General features: G+C 48.7%; 2 protein-coding genes across 3 annotated transcripts in view; one reads left to right on the top strand and one right to left on the bottom strand.

The window, feature by feature from the left end:
* Window positions 1-8,896, top strand: part of CLU (clusterin) — a 32,835-nt gene extending 23,939 nt beyond the window's left edge. Inside the window, exons 6-9 of the mRNA XM_060273206.1 lie at window positions 2,576-2,689; window positions 3,731-3,957; window positions 7,177-7,358; window positions 8,647-8,896. Coding sequence (XP_060129189.1) covers window positions 2,576-2,689; window positions 3,731-3,957; window positions 7,177-7,358; window positions 8,647-8,653 — 530 coding nt within the window. The 3' untranslated portion in view covers window positions 8,654-8,896. The remainder of the gene's footprint in view (window positions 1-2,575; window positions 2,690-3,730; window positions 3,958-7,176; window positions 7,359-8,646) is intronic.
* Window positions 8,897-10,727: 1,831 nt separating this feature from the next.
* LOC118079113 (myosin-J heavy chain) lies at window positions 10,728-21,833 on the bottom strand. 2 transcript variants are annotated; one of them, XM_060273208.1, is made up of 5 exons: window positions 21,117-21,833; window positions 18,218-18,313; window positions 16,855-17,389; window positions 13,950-14,156; window positions 10,728-12,186 (listed from the first exon to the last, which is right to left on the bottom strand). In XM_060273208.1, exons 1-5 carry the CDS (start codon window positions 21,177-21,179, stop codon window positions 12,101-12,103), a joined length of 987 nt encoding a protein of 328 aa, XP_060129191.1. In that variant the 5' UTR covers window positions 21,180-21,833; the 3' UTR covers window positions 10,728-12,100. The 2 variants fall into 2 exon arrangements, with proteins under 2 accessions (XP_060129191.1, XP_060129190.1); XM_060273207.1 differs by lacking the exon at window positions 21,117-21,833 and having other exon boundaries at window positions 18,218-18,685.
* Between the last annotated feature and the right edge of the window lie 680 nt (window positions 21,834-22,513).

The raw sequence follows: 22,513 nt of genomic DNA, 5'->3' as shown, positions 1-22,513 counted from the left end.
TATCCTTTCCCAGTACAATTTTACCTTTTTGCAATCCCACCACAATATGATAAAACGTACCCTCTGCTTCACATCTCCAACATTCTTTCTTTTCATTTTTATACATTTTTGCCAATTTAACTGGTGTTATTTACCATCTGTACATCATCTTCATATAGTTCTCAACAAAATACAATCTGTGAATTTCAAATTTCTTTTCCACAATTTTATCCAATTTTCAAATAGAATATAGATTTTAACCTCTGGGGAAAACTTTGGAAAAGCGATTTGAAGTTTACAGCATGTTATTCCCTGAGGGAGAACTACTGTATATTCCTGCGTATAAGACTACTTTTTAACCCAGGAATTTTTTCTCAGAAGTTGGGGGTCGTCTTATACGCCGGGTCGTATTTCTTATACGGCGAGCATATACCAAACTCTATATTTTAACTGGAAAAGTTGGGGGTCGTCTTATACGACCAGTTGTCTTATACGCCGTACTTGAAAATGATTAACAGGTGGTATTTTTAAAATTGTCCAGTAGCACCTTAGAGACCAACTAAGTTTGTTCTGGGTATAAGCTTTCAAGCACAGTTCTTCAGATACTTGCCTGAATCTAGATGGTATTTAACTCCGAGTAGGCTTTAACTCCGAGTAGGCGTGCTATGGTCCATGGGGTCACGAAGAGTCGGACACGACTAAACGACTAAACAACAACAACAAGGCTTGCTCAGATGTATAAGACTGAATCAGATAGGTGCTGGAGATGCAAAGAGGTGGAGGGAACGTTCTTTCACATGTGGTGGACTTGTAAAAGGGTAAAAGAATACAGTGGTACCTCGCAAGACGAATGCCCTGCAAGACGAATTTTTCGCAAGACAAATGCGTCTTGCGATCTGATGGTGACTTGCAAGATGAATTCGTTTTGTGAAATATTCGTCTTGCGAATCGCGGTTTCCCATAGAAATGCATTGAAATTTAATTAATGCGTTCCTATGGGCAAAAAAAGAAATTTCAATGCATTCCTATGGGAAACCGTGATTCGCAAGACGAATTTTTCGCAAAACAAATTGACTCACAGAACGAATTAAATTCGTCTTGCGAGGCACCACTGTATTGGGAAACGATCCATAATGAATTGAAAAAAATGTTTAAAAGCACTTAAAAAAAAAAAACCAAAGTCCTTTTTGGTGGGGATAATTCAGACTGAAATTCCCAGGTGCCAATAAAGGTTATTTATGTATGTCACTACTGTGGCCCGTGTTTTGTTAGCCCCCAAATGGAAAATGAGTGAGGTCCCAACTAAAGAAGAATGGCAACTTAAACTAATGGAATATGCACAGCTTGCAGACTTAACATATAGAATAAGAGAACAAGAAGAACATATGTTTAAAGAAGATTGGAAAACGTTTATTGAATACCGGGGGATTGTGTAAACCTTAAATTGTTGGCAGCGTTAAGATAAATTCAACAGTATAGGTAAGTTTTGATGGATGCAATAAGGGAATACTGAATGGTTTAGTTTTTGTAAAATATGCAGGGATTTATGATATGTAAAATGAACCATGGAAAGAGAAGAAGGGAAGTCACTGACATTTTAAGGATGTTTAAATGAGTATTCTAAATTGTAAAACAGAAAATTTAATCAAAATTATACATAAAAACAAAAAACAAAATTTCCTGCCTGCTCCGGGCGTGTTGCAAGCATGTAGGCAGAGGTGGCCCAGTTGACGTGGGGTGCTTGAACTTTTGACCTAGTGCCTTGCCAAAGTGTCCTGAGTAAGCTTAGCAGCCTAGAAATAAGAACCATAGAATTGTAGAGTTGGAAGGGACATCCAGGGTCATCTAGTCCAACCCCCTGCAATGCAGGCGTCTCGACGCACGGTTCCCCATCCAATCTGAAACTATGCCGGACGCTGCTTAGCTTTGCAAATGGCCTAGGAGGTTTTTTAAAAATAATAATAATCAAAGCTGCCATTGGATTCCTTGTGGAATTGGTTAAATGAAACTGCCAGTACAGTCATACCCCATGATACGTCCACTTCATGTTGTGTCTTTTCAGGTTATAGACGTGCCAAACCCGGAAGTCCCGGGACAGGTTACGTCCAGGTTCACCGCGTCTGTAAGCGGCGCGCATGCGCAGAAGCACTAAATCACGCTTTGCGCATGCACAGAAGCGCCGCATTGCGTCATGCGTGTGTGCAGATGCGGCGCTTCATGTTGCGGCCTTTTCATGTTGCGAACGGGCTGCCGGAACGGATCCTGTTTGCAACATGAGGTACCACTGTATCATGATGCTGCTATGCAATGAGTCAGCTTGGTATTGCCTGCACTGACTGGCAGCAGCTCTTCCGGGTTTCAGGCAGGAGATACGTCCAGCTCTTTACCTGGAGATGCTGCCGGTGGGGATTGAACTTGGGCCCTTCTGCATGCAAGGCAGCTGCTCTGAGCACCCAGCAGCCCCTCCTTCCCATTAGAATGGGGAGAAGACATTGTGATACAGTTCCATTTGGCCTTGAGTTCCCCTTGGCTTTAATGGATGAGGCCAGTTTGTGCCCCCGCCATGAGAGTCACCGTCTCTCTCCTTCTCTGCCAGGGGCCCCCAGTCCTGGGGACGACCGCCTGGTGTGCCGCGAGATCCGCCGCAATTCTTCCGGCTGCCTGAGGCTGAGGGAGAGGTGCGAGAAATGCCAGGCCATCTTGGACGTCGGTGAGTCGGTCAAGGCTGCCTCTTGATTCATGAAAACAACTTCCCTTTGGGGTGGGGGCAGGGTTCCCTTTTGGGGATGAAGCCCCCCCCTGCCCCCACACATCCAGTTTTCTTACAGAGCCAGAATTCTGGGGTCAGGAGCTGCAAAGGGTTTGGTGTAACTTTGCAGGAGATGGGCCTCTTGGGCCTTCTGGATCGCCCAGTTCTGGGTGCCAAAGGTGGGGAGGGTCTATGGCATCATAAAACCATGAAGCTGGAAGGGACAATGAAGGTCATTTAGTCCAATCCCCTAAAATGCAGGAATCTTTTGCCCAAAGCGGAGCTCAAATCCACGATCTCAAGATAAAGTATCTCCTGCTCTACTGACCGAGTATTTTGCTCTGGATCAATTGCTTTTGAAAATAATATTTCATTGACAATTCCTTATTGTTTCACTGGGGGCGGGGGTGTCTAGTAAAAAAAAAGACACATTTATTGCGGTACGGCTTGATTTCATATCCTTCACAAATAAGGAGGCATGTGGACGATTGGTTGTTCCCGCTTGCGCTAAAGTATGGGTTTCATGAAAATACAGTTAACAAGACACAATAAACCCATTCTCTTTTATTTTATCATATTTTATTCTGATTGCCTCTCTGTTCATATGATGTGCACATGATAAGAAAGCAAGGGAATTAAGGTGAACATTTTTTGTTTGATCCAGCCAATGTATTGGTAATTACTGGGCTGTTTTCCTTTCCCAAATATTTGGAATATTCTAAAACATATTCTGCTGTACTCAAGTTCCATGCATAAAGAGGCTGCATAATACTTCTTTTCCTGACATATTTCCTCTCTCTCCTATTTTCTTTCTGTAAAATTTTCCTTTTCTTATGATTTTAAAATATCAGTAAAAATTATATGGGGGGAAAAGATGAGGGTGTTTTGCTCTGGATCGATTGGTTTCCAGCATGATCTTTGATCAAAAGATTCTGTGCTCTACAATTTTACGATTCTCTGATTCCCTCGACGTTTGCTTCCCTGCCTCCAAACCTCCTGCAGACTGCTCCCAGACAGACCCAGAGCAGACCCGGCTGAGAGAGCGTTTTGAGGATGCCCTTCGACTCGCGGAGCGCTTTACCCGGAGATACGACGAAATCCTCAAGTCTTTCCAGGAGGAGATGCTCAACACCACGAGTCTCCTGGACCAGCTCAACCAGCAGTTTGGCTGGGTGTCTCGCCTGGCCAACGTCACTCGGAACAGCAACAAACCTCTGCAGGTCACTATGGTGGGTGTCTCCTCGCCCCTGCGCTGTGTGTGGGCACCTGCGCTGCAACCGACTTGCCCTTCCTCCCGTTTGCCTAGTCTGCCCATAGTGCTCTGCCATGCTTTGCTCAGCCTAACTATGGTTTGTTTGCATGTGCAGATGCAGCCAAGCACGCTGACCATGGTTTGTTTTCTACCAGCAAACCATGGTTTGTTGCCTTATGGACCACGGTTTAACAGTGGTTTGGCATTATGTCCCAACACAATAACCTTGCTTTTGTTGTTGTTGTTTAGTCGTTTAGTCATGTCCGACTCTTCGTGACCCCATGGACCATAGCACGCCAGGCACTCCTGTCTTGCACTGCCTCCCGCAGTTTGGTCAAACTCATGTTCGTAGCTTCGAGAACACTGTCCAACCATCTCGTCCTCTGTCGTCCCCTTCTCCTAGTGCCCTCCATTTTTCCCAACATCAGAGTCTTTTCCAGGGAGTCTTCTCTTCTCATGAGGTGGCCAAAGTCTTGGAGCCTCAGCTTCACGATCTGTCCTTCCAGGGAGCACTCAGGGCTGATCTCCTTCAGAATGGAGAGGTTTGATCTTCTTGCAGTCCATGGGACTCTCAAGAGTCTCCTCCAGCACCATAATTCAAAAGCATCAATTCTTCGGCGATCAGCCTTCTTTATGGTCCAGCTCTCACTTCCATACATCACTACTGGGAAAACCATAGCTTTAACTATACGGACCTTTGTAGGCAAGGTGATGTCTCTGCTTTTTAAGATGCTGTCTAGGTTTGTCATTGCTTTTCTCCCAAGAAGCAGGCGTCTTTTAATTTCGTGACTGCTGTCACCATCTGCAGTGATCAAGGAGCCCAAGAAAGTAAAATCTCTCACTGCCTCCATTTCTTCCCCTTCTATTTGCCAGGAGGTGATGGGACCAGTGGCCATGATCTTGGTTTTTTTGATGTTGAGCTTCAGACCCTATTTTGCGCTCTCCTCTTTCACCCTCATTAAAAGGTTCTTTAATTCCTCCTCACTTTCTGCCATCAAGGTTGTGTCATCTGCATATCTGAGGTTGTTGATATTTCTTCCGGCAATCTTAATTCCTGCTTGGGATTCATCTAGTCCAGCCAATACAACACAATAAACTTGCTTAGCCATGGTTTATTATTATTATTATTATTTATTTATTTGGGTTTTTCAAATTAAAAATTTAAAACAACGTATCAACATACAATATCGCAACAAGATTCCACAGAATCTCCTGGGCTTCCCTCCTCCCTTTGTGGGTCCTATTGTTAGTCATTTCCTCCTGTATCTTTTATAATAACCCAAATCTTTTGCATCTCCATCATTTCCAAAATTCACCATTAAAATACAAGCGTTATTCGAATCCCACTGGCGATTTTAGCTGTTTACAATGGTTTTTAAGATAGATTAAAATTCCCCCCTCCATTCCTTATTGAAATTTTGGTCTTCCTGATTTCCGATTCTGCCGGTCATTTTTGCCATTTCGGCATGGTCCATCAACCAGCCATAGTTTGTTCAGCCACCACACCCCAAAGCCTCAAGGCTGAAAAACTGAGCTTCCTTTCTTCATTGGCGAGGTGACCTGTGCTTTACTGAATAAACCATGGCTAAAACTAACCATGGTTTAGCAGCCAGGTATTAACATTCCTCTTCAACCAGGCCTTTGGCTGATTAACATCTTCTAGCCTTTTAAATGTGTTTTGGGGGGGCATTACTGTTTTGTTTTGATTATCCAAATTTTTGGTTTTTATCTTGTATTTTTATTCTGTGAAAGGCCCTGAGATCTTTGGAGCAAGGGTGGTACAGTGAAATCTCGGTTTTCAAACATCTCGGCTGCCGAACATTTCGGAAGCCGAACGCCAAAATTCAATTTTCGAATGGGCATTTCTCAATTTTCCTCATTGAACTTGCCTTTTGATCCTCGGTTTTCGAACGTTTTGGAAGTTGAACGGACTTCCGGAATGGATTATGTTTGAAAACCGAGGTCCCGCTGTATACAAATTTAATAAGTAAAAAATGAATATAAATTATAGGAGCTGTAGCTGACTAGTGAAGCACCTGGTTAAAACTGGTTTGGGAACTCTCGTCTTGCACCATAGCAAGCTGGGGGTTTGTTGACCCAGGAACAAAAGAAAAGTTGGGACAGCACCCCTTGCATGTTCCACGTAAGGCCTGTTCCCACGTTCACCCACTGAACACGGGTGCGAGTGCTTGTGTGAAGAGAGCAGGCACTTGTTGAGCTGTATAAATTGGCTGTTGTGCAGATGGATTTTGCGCTCGTTGAATGCAATGCGTAAACATCCCTTCAGCTGCGGTTTACTTGGAGGAAACACACTGAAATGAATCCACATGACTAGGTTAGGCCCATTGATTTCAGTGGGGCTACTCTTGAGTAAAACGTAGTCAGATGATGGCCATCTCCTAAAATCTGAAGGGCTGTCCCATGGAAAAGGGAATTGGAATTGTGGAGTTGTAAGGTCCCCCAAGGGTCATCTAGTCCAACCCCCTGCAATGCAGGAATTTCAGTTAAAGTATCCCTGACAGATGGCCATCCAAGCTCTGCTTAAAAACCTCCAAGGAAGGAGAGTCCACCACCTCCCGAAGGAGACTGTTCCACGGTCGAACAGCTCTTACTGTCAGAAAGGTTTTCCTCATGTTTATTTGCAATCTCCTTTCTTGTCACTTGAAGCAATGGGTTCGAGTCCTACCCTCCAGAGCAGGAGAAAACAAGCTTGCTCTATCTTTCCCGTGAGAGCCACTGAGATATTTGAAGATGGCTGTCCATTCCCCGAGAGTCTCCTCTTTCTGCAGCCTGAACTCTTCTCCAGGGAGCAAGCTTGTTTTCTCCTGCTCTGGAGGGCAGGACTCGAACCCATGGCTCCAAGTGACAAGAAAGGAGATTGCTAATAAACATCAGGAAGAACTTTCTGAGGGCAAGAGCTGTTTCGACAGTGGAATGGTTTCCCTCGGGAGGCGGTGGAGGTTTTTAAAGAGAGGTTGGATGGCCATCTGTCATGGATGCTTCAGCTGAGATTCCTGCGTTGCAGGGGGTTGGACTGGATGACCCTTGGGTGTCCCTTCCAACTCTACAATTATGTGAAAACTGCCTCATTTGGTCCCAGCCACAGCTGGGAGAAACCAGTGTGTAGCAGAGCCGCCTTCTGAATCGGTTGCATGTGCTAAGAGCCATTGATCTGCTTTCCCCCCTCTTCTTCAAGGTGGCTACCAAATCTTCGGACCCCAAGGACCCAGCCCAGCCATCAGACACACAGGTGACCGTCCAGCTCTTTGACTCCGAGCCGCTGACCCTCCTGGTGCCAGGGGACCTGGAAGTGAAAGACCCCCGATTCATGGACCTGGTGACCAAGCAGGCCATCCGCCAGTTCAAGGCCAACGAAGTGTAAGTGTCCGGAGGGTGCTGTGGCTCAGTGGCTAGAGCAGGCTTCCTCAACCTTGGCCCTCCAGATGTTTTTGGCCTACAGCTCCCATGATCCTTAGCTATTAGGACCGGTGGTCAGGGATGATGGGAATTGTAGTCTCAAAACATCTGGAGGGCCGCAGTTTGGGGATGCCTGGTTAGAGCCATCAGCCTTGAAGGAAAAAGGTTCTGGGTTCGAACTGCGGTGGCACTTCCAAGTAGGGCTGGGGGAGACTCTATGCCTGAAACCAGGCGGCCATGGCTGCCAATCCATGTAGACCAGGGTTTCGCAAACTTGGGTCTCCAGCTGGTTTTTTGTTTGGACTACAACTCCCATCATCCTGAGCTAGCAGGGAATGATGGGAATTGTAGTCCAGAAATAGGAGGAGAGAGAGCACTGTGGAGTAGATCTGGTCCCATTTTTAAAGCAGGGGTTGGAGGGCCACCTGGGACGGTGGCTGAGATTCCTGTCTTGCGTGAGGTTGGACTAGATGACCCTGGGGGGTCCCTCCCAACTCGTGATTCATTACTTTTATCCCCCTACAGGTACACTTCCCAGAGTTCCCTATGAACGATGGATTGCTAAAGCACTCTTTAGGCCACAATCACACCATACATTTAAAGCGCTATTTAGTTTATAAAATTTATACACCGCTCGATTTAAAGAGAAAAAAAGACCTCAGAGTGGTTTTTTTAAATGATAAAAAAATATTAACAGAAATGTAAGACTTCTGAAAAGTTAAAATAACGATAGGATAAATAGACTAACTAGATACCATTTTAAACAGTAATAGGAGCTGTAGTTTAAGGGCGCCAAGCAGTTCCATAGCTAGTTGTGGCTCTTTGGGCTCTACCATTCAGGACTGCGGGAGGGGTCTCTCGCGTGGGATCGGTCCTCCAGGCAGGAGTTTGCTCACTGGCACGTTCCATCATGTGACCCCCCCCCCCCCGCAGCCAGTCTGAAGGGGTCCAGCCCAGGCACTGGGCTACTTAACTTTTGGGGAAACTGAGCCCCTTGAGCTTTACCCGAGGCGGATGGGCGCAGGGTCTCCCAAGAGGCCGTGCCTCGAATTGGGGGCTCCCAACGGTGTGCCCCCCTCTCAAAAACAAGCTGGGCTACGTGGGCTTTTCTTATGGAACTTCCAGGGCCAGAAGCAGTCTATCTGAATTCCTAGCTTCCCACTGGATCTGGCTATTTAGTTCTTCCTGAAACTGTTCCGCAACAAATAACTTTCTCTTTTCCCCTTCTCTCCCCCCCGCCTTCCAACAGGGAGTAGCTTTGCCTCCCCCCCCCGCAGCCCCCCCCCGGATCTCAGGCCACGACAAGGGAGAGAGAGAGAAGCCATAGCCTTCTGCCGTTCCTGCTGCCAATGCTCTCTTAGCGCGCCTCGGAGGACCTTCGCCCGCCAAGCACCGTCCGTCTGTCTTAGTAGTTTACACTGTACCGCCTGCCCTGTTTTTGCTGCTGGGTCTTTGCCGATCCGAACCCGAAATAAAAGATTATATTAGGCTCAACGCTCTGGGACGTATTGGTGCTCTCTCTCTCTCTGTGTGTCTACTCTACGTTTGGTTTTCTAGGAGAAACCTTAGGAACAACTTTCTGAGACTAAGAGCATTGCGGAGGGTTGGGCTAGATGACCCTTGAGGTCCCCTGTGGATCTCTGTCTGATTCAGTCATTGAGCAGTAACTGCAGGCATGCGAGTTGGGCCCTCGGCGCTTGTATACCTAATGAGCATTTCTATCCTCACCTTCCAAAACATGCCTGCACTTAACACACTTTTAAGATACAGTGGTACCTTGGTTCTCAAACTTAATCTGTTCCGGAAGTCTGTTCTAAAACCAAAGCCTGGAAACGATGCCTTATGAGGAACGGCTTAGGGAGCTGGATATGTTTAGCCTGGAGAAGAGAAGGTTAAGGGGTGATATGATAGCCATGTTCAAATATATGAAAGGATGTCATATGGAGGAGGGAGAAAGGTTGTTTTCTGCTGCTCCAGAGACGCGGACACGGAGCAATGGATTCAAACTTCAAGAAAGAAGATTCCACCTAAACATTAGGAAGAACTTCCTGACAGTAAGAGCTGTTTGGCAGTGGAATTTGCTGCCAAGGAGTGTGGTGGAGTCTCCTTCTTTGGAGGTCTTTAAGCAGAGGCTTGACAGGCATATGTCAAGAATGCTTTGATGGTGTTTCCTGCTTGGCAGGGGGTTGGACTGGATGGCCCTTGTGGTCTCTTCCAACTCTATGATTCTATGATTCAAAGCATTCCAAAACCAAGGCGCGCTTTCCCATAGAAAGTAATGCAAAATGGATTAAACCAGGCTTCCTCAACCTCGGCCCTCCAGCTTTTTTGGGACTAAAATTCCCATCATCCCTGACCACTGGTCCTGCTATCTAGGGATCATGGGAGTTGTAGGCTGAAAACATCTGGAGGGCCGAGGTTGAGGAAGCCTGGATTAATCCATTCCAGACTTTTAAAAACAACCCCCCAAACAGGAATTTAACATGAATTTTACTACCCAACTGTAGCAGGGGCCCAAAGGGCTCCAATTAAGGTAATAATGTAATTCCCTATAAATCCTGGAATATGCTTATATTAGTGAATTATGGTAACCTGTTGCTTTAAAGAAACTGATGATTCAGCAAGAAGCTGTTCCTACTGGGATAGAAGGTCAGTTAATACGTCAATCACAAAGAAGCAATTCATACACTAGAACATAAATTGTTACATCCACACGTAACACAGGTTCCCATGCATGTAAACTAACAATATGTAACAGATCACGCGCATTCGCATGCATATTAAATATGAAATGATGTAATGATTTATGTGATTGGTTAAATTGAAATCCTTTGTCTGAAATGCTATAAATACCCCTGCCCGACCTTTGGGAAAAGATTCGACTGTAACCTTATTGCTTTGCAATAAACATAATGGACTCCTAACTCCTCTTGTCTCTGAGTTTTATTGGCTAACTCAGAAGATAAGCCATTTTTGGGCTTACAACATTAAATGGCTTATCTTCTGAGTTAGCCAATAAAATTCAGAGACAAGAGGAGTTAGGAGAGCCGCAAAAACAAAAATGCAAAATAAATTACAAAGACAGACCTCAGCGTAACGCTCAAAACGGAAGCGTGGCACTCAAATCGGAGCACGTTCGGCTTCCGAAAGAAGTTCTCAAACTGGAACACTTACTTCCGGGTTTGCAGTGTTTGGGTTCCAAGTTGTTTGAGTACCAAGGCGTTTGAGAAGCAAGGTACCACTGTATAGAGACAAACAAGGTTCACTAAATAAGATTTCACGATCTCTGCCTGCAAACATGGCATAACTATAAAGCGCGCGCACCCCCCCCCCCAATTCCACGGAGGGAAAATAGGCTTTATGGCGTGTCCGTAACCCCAGTCTCAATCTGCTCTTCCTCAGGCTGAAAAGTCACTTGCAGTTCTGAAAATTATTTTAGGACGCATCGCTGACGATACCAATTTGCAGCACCCATAGGCCGATCTCACAGGTCTGTGATAAAAAAGGTCGTTCGCAGGCTGGATTTTGATGGGAACAAAAAAGCAGTCAGTGGCTCCGTAGCCCAATTTATTAGCTTTATTCCACATTTCACACTTGGGACACAACAGTTGCTAATACATGTGCAGGATCAGACCTGCATTTGTCTTCTCTGTCTCCACACCATCTCTGAAGTGTAGCTCTAATTTTACGCCTTCCTCTCGGAGGCTTAGAAAGCCGAAAGACCCCCGTCACCAATCCAAATTCAGCCATGCGCGCACGCGCACACACACACAAGCAGAAGCATAGAGGGTGCTCAGGTCTCCACCGTCAATGCAGCGGCATGCTTAACAATTGTGAAAACCTTCACACAGTTGCATGTGCTCCTGTGTGAAAAGCACATACGCACATGGTCGGACATTTGCAACTGGGCTTCAACCTGGCTGCAGATTTTGGATGTCCGGGAGGGAATTTCCCAACCATCGCCATTTACACTTGAACCCCAATTGCAATTCTAAAAACCCCTGATTTCAAAATGTAAAACTGTTTGCACTTCTCTCCTGGACCAACCAGACTCGAGAGCTGTTCCAGCTTTGAGACTCAATGTGACTTTGTAATGCAGAGTTCCTGCAAAAAGGCTGGCTTTTAGCTCCCTCCAGCTAGTATCATGGCTGGAAGTGGGCCGATGGCTATTGGAAACTTGAAGGTGACGTTCTCCCCAGCTGAAGGGAGCCAACCCTGTGCCGAGAGGGAAGAGCTATAGCCCAGTGCTAGGACACCTGCTTAGCCTGCAGAAGGTCCAAGGTAAAATCTCCACTGGCATCTCCAGGTAGGGCGGGGAGAGAACCCTGCCGGCCAGTGTAGAGTTAGAGGGACCCGAGGCTCTGACTCTGACAAGGCCCCTTCTTCTGAGAGCTCTGCACCCGTATCATGACATCCCAGCGTGAGTGGAGGGAGCCTCGAGGTAGCAAGCCAAGCCAGGCCAGTCCGAAAAACGTGCGTTGCAGCGAGCACCCTCACTCCCCCAAAACTCCCATTTTGCATGCCCCCCCGCCCCGCGGTCAACCACCCTACAGAAGTCGGAGCGCTGGGTCTGTAGCTCAGCTCCCCCTCTGCTCCTGGATGGCCTTCGCCACAGACGCCACGGCGGCCTCGTTCATCTCGCAGGGGTAGAATCCGTCCTGGATGCTGTAGCAGGCATGCACCGTGCGCACCAGGGCTTCGTGCTAGACCTGCCGCTGGGTGTCCAAGATCTCTTGGGTGCTGCCCTTCGACTTGTGGTGCAGGACGACCAGGACGGCCTTTCGCACTCCTGGGGGGGGGGCAGGGAACGGAGCAGAAACATCATCATCATCAAATTTATTTACCGCCCTATACCCGGGGGTCTCAGGGCGGTTCACAGAATAAAATCAAGATATAAAATGACAACCCAATACCCCCCACCCCCCAAAAACACATTTTAAAAGGGCACAGGATGTAAATCAAATCAACCAAAGGCCTGGTTAAAATGGAACGTTTTTGCCTGGTGCCTAAGGGTGTGCAATGAAGGTGCCAGGCAAACGTCCCTGGGGAGAGCATTCCACAGACGGGGAGCCACTGCAGAGAAGGCCCTGCTCTCGTGTTGCCACCCTCTGGACCTCTCGAGAAGGAGGCACACAAAGGAGGCCTCAGAATTTGATCTCGGGGTCTGGCTTGGTTCATATGGGAAGATTGATGTATTGCGGTCCTGAGCCATTTAAGGCTTTATAGGTCAAAACCAGTATTTTGAATTGGGCCTAGAAACGCATTGGTAGCCAGTGCGGTCAGACCAGGATCGGTGTAATAGGCTCAGACCGTCTTGCTCTGGTGAGTGACCTGGCTGCTGAATTCTGCCTGGGTAGAGGGCGCTGCAGGACGAACAATGGGGGCGAGCAGGACCCTGGAGAGGGTTCGGTGGAGCCCCCTGAACCCCAGCTGGAAGAGAGCGATTTATTTGCAGCAGGCAACAAGAAGCTAGGGCTGTGTTGAGTTTCAGGGCAGGATTCAGCGAGCAAGACGCAGAGCTTGTCAGAGAAGTTAACTGTCAGTAAAAGTAAAGGGACCCTTTACTGGGGTTGCGGCGCTCATCTCGCTTTAGTGGCTGAGGGAGCCGGCGTACAGCTTCCAGGTTATGTGGCCAGCATGACTAAGCCGCTTCTGGTGAACCACAGCAGCGCACGGAAATGCCGTTTACCTTCCCGCCAGAGCGGTATCTATTTATCTACTTGCACTTTGACGTGCTTTTGAACTGCTAGGTTGGCAGGAGCTGGGACCAAGCAAGGGGAGCTCACCCAGTCGCGGGGATTCGAACCTCCGACCTTCTGATCAGCAAGCCCTAGGCTCAGTGGTTTAACCACAGCGCCACCCGCGTCCCAACTGTCAGTAGGCTTCCATTTATGTTTTTATCACTGATATTTTGCAATGTGTTTCTAACGCCATATCCAGCCCCCAGATCTTCCTTGATTTGTATACCGCCTTTCACCCATAGAGCTCAGGGCGGTTCACAACATAAAAAGCAAGGTTTAAAAATATCAAAATGCAAAGCAAGAACAAAATTTATCTTAATACCTTTTTTAGATTTTTTTTTTACATATAAAACAAAACCATTTCAAACATTAAAATGCAGAGTTCTTTCGAACCCTTAGACCTCCTTCCCTCCCTCCACGGATTCCATATTTAGATTTAAGTTTACTTCATCTTTTACCCATATCCATCTATTATGTAACCATAATTCTATGATTACCATAAATAATTCCACGTTCCAAGTGTCATTCCATCCCTGCCCAAGATTTTAGCTGTTTACAGTGGTCTTTTAAATAAATTACAAATTTACTCCAGTCTTTAGGAAATACTCAATCTTCCTGGTTTCTTAATGCCTCTTTAAAGCCCATGACATGAGTCTGTCTGCTGGATCAGGCCAGAGGATGCTCACCTAGTCTAGGATCCCGTTCCCCCAGTGGCCAACCAGATGCCCCTACAAGGGGGGGACATGGATGCAAGCTGTTTGTCTGCGTGGGGGCAGAGCGCGGACCTGCTTGCCCTAGAAGAGCTACTCACTGTTCAGCGCCTCGAGGGCACAGAGTATGTCGCTGCCCACGCGGGAGAAGACAGCGCAGAAGAGGAGGAGGAAGTGGTCCGACTTCTCTTCGTAACCCTCCTGGCGGAGGGAGATGCCGAGGCCCTCCAGGAGCTTGGAGACGTCGTTGACAATGTCCTTCTCGCAGCCTCCCGTCTGCCCAGTGGTCCAGACCTGGACGGGGAAGGCTGGGGAAGAAGGGAATGGGGAGAGAGACCCCTTTCAGTTCATGGCTGGAATCCCACGTTGTTATTGTTTATGGCCTCGGTCCAGTATACCTGAAGGAGCGTCTCCACCTCCATTGTCCTGCCCGGACACTGAGATCCAGTACCGAGGGCCTTCTGGCGGTTCCCTCGTTGCGAGGAGCCAAGTTGCAGGGAACTAGGCAGAGGGCCTTCTCGGTGGTGGCGCCTGCCCTGTGGAACGCCCTCCCATCAGATGTCAAAGAGAAAAACAGCTACAAGACTTTTAGAAGACATCTGAAGGCAGCCCTGTTTAGGGAGGCTTTTAATGTTTAATTGTTTTATTTCATTTTTCATTTTTCATTATTATGAACTTGGAGGACGATTTGAACTTTAGAAAAAAGACGGCAGTGGACAGTTGCGAGGAATTCCCAATTTCTTGAAGCATGGGAACCCAAATAAAAAATTCTTTAGATGATTTGGCATAACATTCGGTTTGATTGATATATATATGTGTATAATTTGAAATATTGAATGTGATATAATTGGTTTTAATTGGAAAATTAATAAAAATATTTTTTTAAAAAATAATAATAATTGTTTTATTTCATTTTTCTGTTGTAAGCCGCCCAGAGTGGCTGGGGAAACCCAGCCAGATGGGCAGGGTATAAATAATAAATTATTATTATTATTATTATTGATTGACAAGGTGAGCCAATGGGTCTCAAAACCTCCGTGAGTTAGGAACCTCACCTGCATGCAAAAGACAGGCTCCGGTGGATGGAGCGGACGAGACCAAAATTGGGACCAACTGTCAATGAGGCAGTTTCAGCATGGGGTGTAGAGGGAAGAGAGGGCCAGGTGGGGCTCATCCACCTGGGAAGGGAGCCCATCTAGAATGAAAACTGTGGTCCTAAACCTCCGCTGCCTTGCGGGATATCTTTAGGGGAAGAAAAGGCAAAGGTCTTTTCCCTACACAAATCCAGAGTGGAGTCCCTAAGGCGGTTAGATGGCGCCTTATACAGCTCCTTCCGGCAACTCCTGAAGCCAAGCTTCCTTTGGACCACATTAGTGAGGCCGAGAGGGGTCTTATTCCCTGGGTAGCCCTGGGTAGCCCAGGACCTCCAGACTTGTGCCCCCAGGGAGGTCACGCAGCCAAAGGACTGACAAGCTGGAACGTGTCCAGAGGAGGGCAACCAAAATGGTCAAAGGCCTGGAAACGATGCCTTATGAGGAATGGCTTAGGGAGCTGGGTATGTTTAGCCTGGAGAAGAGAAGGTTAAGGGGTGATATGATAGCCATGTTCAAATATATGAAAGGATGTCATATGGAGGAGGGAGAAAGGTTGTTTTCTGCTGCTCCAGAGAAGCGGACACGGAGCAATGGATTCAAACTACAAGAAAGAAGATTCCACCTAAAAATTAGGAAGAACTTCCTGACAGTAAGAGCTGTTCCACAGTGGAATTTGCTGCCAAGGAGTGGGGTGGAGTCTCCTTCTTTGGAGGTCTTTAAGCAGAAGCTTGACAGGCATATGTCGGGAATGCTTTGATGGTGTTTCCTGCTTGGCAGGGGGTTGGACTGAATGGCCCTTGTGGTCTCTTCCAACTCTATGATTCTAATGGTCAGGGGTCCCTTTGCCTTTAATAAAGGTAAAGGGACCCCGCTGCCTCAAGGGCCACTGGCACATCAAATAATTAAAAACAGTTACAAAAACCAAGGACACAAGTCACCATCTGACTGCTCTGAAAATGTTTTGGACTACAGCTCCCACCAGTTTTGCTAGCTGAGGTTGATAGGAGTTGTAGTCAAACCATCTTCCCGGCCCCATACTAATAACAACAATTTATTAATTATACCCCACCCATCTGGCTGGGTTTCCCCTGCCACTCTGAGTGGCTCCCAACAGAATATTAAAAACCACGATAAAACATCAGACATTAAAAACTTCCCTAACCAGGCCTTCAGATGTCTTCTAAAAGTCAAATAGTTGTTTATTTCCTTGACATCTGATGCGAGGGCGGGTGCCACTACCGAGAAGGCCCTCTGCCTGGTTCCCTGTAGCTTCACTTCTCGCCGTGAGGGAACACCCAGAAGGCCCTTGGAGCTGGACCCCGGTGTCCGGGGTGGAGATGCTCCTTCAGGTCTACTGGGCCGAGGCCATTTAGGGCTTTAAAGGTCTGCACCAACACTTTGAATTGTGCTTGGAAACGTACTGGGAGCCAACATAGGTCTTTCGATACCGGTGTTATGTGGTCTCGGCAGCCGCTCCCAGTCACCAGTCTAGCTGCCGCAGTCTGGATTAGTTGTAGTTTCCGGGTCACCTTCAAAGGTAGCCCCACGTAGAGCTCATTGCAGTAATCCAAGCAAGAGATAACTAGAGCATGCACCACTCTGGCGAGAAAGTCTGCGGGCAGATAGGGTCTCATCCTGCGTACCAGATGGAGCTGATAAACAGCTGCCCTGGACGCAGAATTGACCTGCGCCTCCATGGACAGCTGGGAGTCCAAAATGACTCCCAGGCTGCGCACCTGGTCCTTCGGGAGATCAGTTACCCCATTCAGGACCAGGGAGTCCTCCACACCTGCCCACCCCTCCCCCCAAAACAGTACCTCTGTCTTGTCAGGATTCAACCTCAATCTGTTGGGGTCATCCAACCACCTCCAGGCACTCACACTCAAAATGGCTGCATTTTGGCTATGCTTACCTGTGAGTGTGGGAGTTGAACGTGGCCAGAAGGAAGAAGTCCATCTCTGGGATCCGGGGCCCCTCTGGAGTCTCGCATTCTCTCGACGGAGCCAGTCATTCTCATGCACCAGGTGCGACACTCGAATGTCCTTCTCCTCCAGCTCCTGCTGAAGCTTCCCGTTCCTTTCCAGCAGCTCGGACACCAGTTTTTCCTGGTCCTTCAGCTTCTCCTGGACTTGTTGTTTCTCCTTCAGCAGACGGGACACTTTCTCTTTCTGCTCCCGCAGTTCCCTCTCTTCCAGCCTGCGGGCCGTTTGGTCTTCCAGGCTGCTCTGGAGCTTCCGATTTGCTTCCCGCAGGTGGAAAACTAGCTCCTCTTGGTCGCTCAGCTGCTGACGGAGCCCCTGGTTGGCTTCCAGAAGGCTGGGCTTTGCGGCCGGCAGGCTGCTTCTCAGGGGCTGGTCGTTGGCCAACAGCTGGGCAGCGATTCCGACAACCACCTCCTGAGCTTGGAGGAACTGGGAGGCCAAGGGGTGCAAGGAACCCCTCAAATTCTGCAAAAGAAGGAAGGTCCCAGGCTGTCAAGACAATCTAAGCAGGGAGGTGGGGTGAACCCAGAGCACCACGGGAAACTCCTTGAGCTATGTAACAGGCCTTGTAAGAAGAATCTTGGAGGGCAGGACCTGGACTGACTCCAACTGCAAAAGCTGAGGCTGCTAAACACTTAGGCTGCTGTTTGGGGGGGTTTCTGTTGGGTGTGTGTGTGTTTTATTATTTTTGTATCTTTATTATTGTTAATTTGGTTGTGTACTTCCCAGTGTTTTATTTATTGTTTAAAGGTAAAGGTAAAGGGACCCCTGACCATTAGGTCCAGTCATGACCGACTCTGGGGTTGCGGCGCTCATCTCGCTCTATAGGCCGAGGGAGCCGGCGTACAGCTTCCAGGTCATGTGACCAGCATGACATAGCCGCTTCTGGCGAACCAGAGCAGCACACAGAAACGCCGTTTCCCTTCCCGCTGTAGCAGTTCCTATTTATCTACTTGCATTTTGACGTGCTTTCGAACTGCTAGGTTGGCAGGAGCTGGGATCGAGCAACGGGAGCTCACCCCGTCATAGGGATTTGAACCGCCGACCTTCTGATCAGCAAGCCCTAGGCTCAGCGGTTTAACCCACAGCGCCACCTGAGACCCATTTATTGTTTATGACCAATTAATTAATGAAATAGTTTTGACTGGGTTTTGAAAAAGAAGAAAAAGATGCAGTTAACTTTTCCTGTTTTGAATCTCGCCGGGTGATTATTCCTGTACTGCAGGGGGTTGGACTAGATGTCCCTCGGGTCACTATAACGCTACAATTCTAGGATGCCTCTCAGTTACTTGCCTGCAGCTGTGACTCCAGAGAGCCCGCCTCTGTCTGACTCGAGGCCCTGTTTGCCGTGGAGCAACTTCCGCTCTCTGCCGTGTCTTGAACCTGGTCCTGTGAACAGAGATGAGCACAAACAGGTTCATGCTGCTTTTTCAGAGTCCTCATCTGCTGGGCTCCTGATCTCATCCCCCTCGACCCCCAGCCATGCTCCCTGGGGCTGTGGGAGCCTCCTAAGATGGTTGGATGGGGCCTTGTACGCCTCCTTCCGGCACTCCTGCAGCCAAGCAGGTGTCAAAGGTCTTGCTGCGCTTTCCGTTGAACCCCAAGAAGTCTTGCCAACTGGGGAGCCCAGGGGCTTTATGCAGGCTTGTATCCCAGGGAGGTCACTTCAGCGCCGCAAACACAGCGCTTTGACGTCACCCCCGGAGGCACACTCCATTGTCTCTTGAGACAGAGACAGATGCCAGCAACAACCCCTCCACCTTTGACGATTAATATAACCATCACTGCTAATTTATTGGTTTCTCACTGCCCTTTAGCACGAGGTCCCACAACAAATTGCAATGATATACAAGTACAGTATTGAAAACTATCAATGGCCTTCCCATCAGTAGCTTAAGAAGACGACTCTCAGTTATTTGCTTGCAGCTCTGACTCCAGAGAGAGAGTCTTTGTTTGCCTGACCCGCTGCTCGCTTTGACATTGAACCACCTCTGCTCTCTGCCTCATCTCGCTCCCGGCGCTGTGAACACGGAGCGTGCCCCCCCAAAACAGCACAAACAGGTATTGCTGAGCTTCGTTGCCCATGAGCACAGGCCATGCTGTCCGGGGCTGATGGGAGTTATAGCATGAGGCGCCAGGTTGTACTATACTATTGCATCGAGCAATCAGCCTTCCTGCCCCGCACTTCGTTTTCCCCACATGGAACAGCAAAGCAATAATAGAAATAATGACCAGTAATAGCAGCAAACCTTCTTACATTCCTGCATTGCAGTGGGGCTGGGCTAGATGCGCCTTAGGTGTCCCTTCCAACTTTGCAATCCTGCGATTCCAAGGAGGCAAGTGACATGAAGAATAATTGAATCGTAAAGTTGGATGGGATCCCCTGGGTCATCTAGTCCAACCCGCTGCAAGGCAGGAATCTCAACTAAAGCATCCATGACAGCAAAGCAGCCCAAAGACCCCCCATTGAAGGGCCCACACAGAAGAGGGGGCCTGGACTTTAAAACCAGCCCCAGAGTTTCCTGGCGTTTATTTTAGGACTTGCCTGCATTTTTGACTGTGGAGGGTTGGTTTTCGTCTGGCTTGAGCTTCCTCCCATTGGTGCATAGCAGCGGCTGTTCAATTTCGAAGGCTGTAGGTACAAGAAGAAGCCTCTCAAAAGCAAGCAAGAGAGAGGACCAGCCTCACTAAGGGGAAAACAGCCAGGAACTTTGATAAAGAGTGGGGGGAAATTATAAATTATCTACGTGACCATTGTAAGCAAATTAAAACTTTAGCTGGACTCCAAGACTCACTTGAAATGTAATAGTTACAGGTAGGTAGCCGTGTTGGTCTGAGTTGAAGCAAAATAAAAAAATTCCTTCAGTAGCACCTTAAAGACCAACTAAATTTTTATTTTGGTATGAGCTTCCGTGTGCATGCGCACTTCTTCAGATACACTGGAAACAGAAGTGTCAGACCCTTATATATATATATACAGAGGGTGGTGGGGGTGGGTGGGAATGGGTGATGGGCTGATGGGAGTGGTAAACCTGTAGATGGCTGTTAACGACTGCTGATGACTGCAATAGGTCCTGCAGGGAAAGAGCAAGGGCTGAGGCGCTAAAGAAAGCTTGATCATGCATAATGAGATAAGAATCCGATGTCTCTATTCATCCCAGGTGGCTCCATGGTTTTAAGCTTGGTAATGAGTTCCAATTCAGCAACTTTCCAGTCTGTTCCTGAAATTTCTCTGTAATAAAACAGCTGCTTTGAGATCGTGTATCAGGAACCATAAGACAGAGAAACCAGTAGGAGAACACTTCAATCTCCCAGGACATTCTATACAAGATCTCAAAGCAGCTGTTTTATTACAGAGAAATTTAAGGAACAGACTGGAAAGAGAAGTTGCTGAATTGGAATGGGAAGAAGCCTGCAAGCAGCATCCGATATTCCCAGCAACTAATGGCCAGAGTCGTACAACTTTCATTTATATAGTGATGCTGCTAAACAAAGCCCAGCCCCTATTCCTAATAACAGCCCTGTGAGGTAGGCCAGGCAGTGGCGCAGGGACAGGCTCCAGCTCAGATGGGAGGTTTGTGGCCAAGCTGGGATCTGAACCCGGGTTTCTCCACTCTGAGGCAGGATTACTTTTCCAGGGCAGCACCTGCACTTTGGAACTCCCTGCCAATTGACGCCAGGCAGGCTCCAGTCCTGTACTCTTTTCCGGAGGGGGGGGTGCTGGCTGAAAAGAGGGGCACAGGTTTTCAAGGTGGGGAGCTTGCAAAACTACGATTCCTGGCACCCCCTAGATTTTGGCCCAGGTTTTAAGGCCTGTGATGCTGCTGGGGCCGAAATGGTTCTCCCCATTTTATGCTCACAACAGCCTTGCATGGTGGGTTGAGGGTGGGGGAGGTGTACCCCCTCCCTTGGCTGAGACACACCAACCCCCCCCCCCCCGCGCGCTAAGCGATCGGCTCCCCTTCACTTTCACTTTCTTCCTAGCCGCTTTCACTTCCCAAGAAGGGGGCGGGGATTTTGCTCGGGTTCAGGGACATCCCCCTCCGGGGAGGGGGTCTCCCCCCCGCTCCGCCCCCAAATCTCTGCATTGGATGAGGCTCTCTGCACGCGAGGGGAGGCGTCTCCCCTGAAGCCGCCGCCGCCGAGCATGTACAGAGTGCCCCGTCCACCCCTCGACCTCCCCCCATCTCACCTGGCTGGGGGATGCTTGTCGGCGGCGCTCCTCTGCCTTGCTCCAGGATTCACCCCCGGACATGACTCGGTGGGGCGGATCCTGCGCTCAGTAGACCACCCACCCTGAAGGGATCCCTGCACCCCGATCCCCGGAAAGAGCCGCGCCCTCCTGGCTGGATCTCTCTTCTCGCCGGCCAGGGTCCCGGGAGTTGACCTGCGGAACGCGCTGCAGGGGGAATTCGAAGCCAGCTTCTCCCAGGCTGGGACCCCCGGGGCGCGGCTCTTCCTCCGGGATTTGGGGTGCTGGGACCCCCTGGGTGGAAGCCCCCCCGTTCTCCACCCCACCCCACGGCCTTTAGCGCGCACGGTTCCCGACAGCACCGCGGAAAAGGAAAGCGAAAGTCCCGCGGAGGAAGATCCGGCGCAGCTGGTCTCTTTCGCCGCCCCCTAGAGAGGTCACACGCCCCATAGATCCACCCTTCCCCTTCCTTTGCCGTCTTTGCGCCTTGGACAAATGCTGGGGCCTCTGAGCACGTGCGGAGCGCCTCCCTCCCTTCCCTCGGGGCAAAGGCGTTTTTATTCCAAACGGACCTGATAGCTTAATGCTCATAAGAAGAGCCTGCCTGATCAGGCCAGACAGTCCAGCTTCCTGTTCTCAGTGGCCAGCCAGTGGCAGAGAGTTCCAGAGTTTAACTTTGTGCTGCGGGAAGAAGTAGGAATCGGGATACAGGAATCAGAAGCGTTGCTGCCTCTGACTGAAGACAGCAGAGGACGGCTGTCAATAGTCCCCCCCCCCACGAATTTCTCAAGCTCTCTCCGGGCCACCCCCCTCCCAGCTGCCCCTTTCTTGCCACCCTCCCCCCGTCCCAACCCCCAGAGATTGCTCTGGGCTCATACATGCCATCAAAAGCCCACTTTTTTTTTTTTTTTTAAAAGGCTCAGCCAGTCTTTTTTTAAAAACGGCCTTACGATGAGAAAGTTTTTGTTGTTGTTGTTTAGTCGTTTAGTCGTGTCCGACTCTTCGTGACCCCATGGACCATAGCACGCCAGGCACTCCTGTCTTGCACTGCCTCCCGCAGTTTGGTCAAACTCATGTTCGTAGCTTCGAGAACACTGTCCAACCATCTTGTCCTCTGACGTCCCCTTCTCCTAGTGCCCTCCATCTTTCCCAACATCAGGGTCTTTTCCAAGGATTCTTCTCTTCTCATGAGGTGGCCAAAGTATTGGAGCCTCAGCTTCACGATCTGTCCTTCCAGGGAGCACTCAGGGCTGATTTCCTTAAGAATGGATAGGTTTGATCTTCTTGCAGTCCATGGGACTCTCAAGAGTCTCCTCCAGCACCATAATTCAAAAGCATCAATTCTTCGGCGATCAGCCTTCTTTATGGTCCAGCTCTCACTTCCATACATCACTACT

This window comes from Zootoca vivipara, chromosome 3 (assembly GCF_963506605.1).
Source record: "Zootoca vivipara chromosome 3, rZooViv1.1, whole genome shotgun sequence".
In the NCBI taxonomy this organism is placed as follows: Eukaryota; Metazoa; Chordata; class Lepidosauria; order Squamata; family Lacertidae; genus Zootoca; species Zootoca vivipara.
This window is presented reverse-complemented; position numbering and strand designations above follow the sequence as displayed.

What these genes read in the sequence shown, in the direction of transcription:
- LOC118079113 (XM_060273207.1), bottom strand. Translation starts at nt 18,388, where the DNA reads ATGAGATCAGGAGCCCAGCAGATGAGGACTCTGAAAAAGCAGCATGAA. An exon ending in TTCAACTCCCACACTCACAG is followed by an intron (nt 14,157 to 16,854) that starts GTAAGCATAGCC and finishes CTTCTTCCCCAG; the next exon opens with CCTTCCCCGTCCAGGTCTGG. An exon ending in TGCCCTCGAGGCGCTGAACA is followed by an intron (nt 12,187 to 13,949) that starts GTGAGTAGCTCT and finishes CCCCCCCCCCAG; the next exon opens with GAGTGCGAAAGGCCGTCCTG.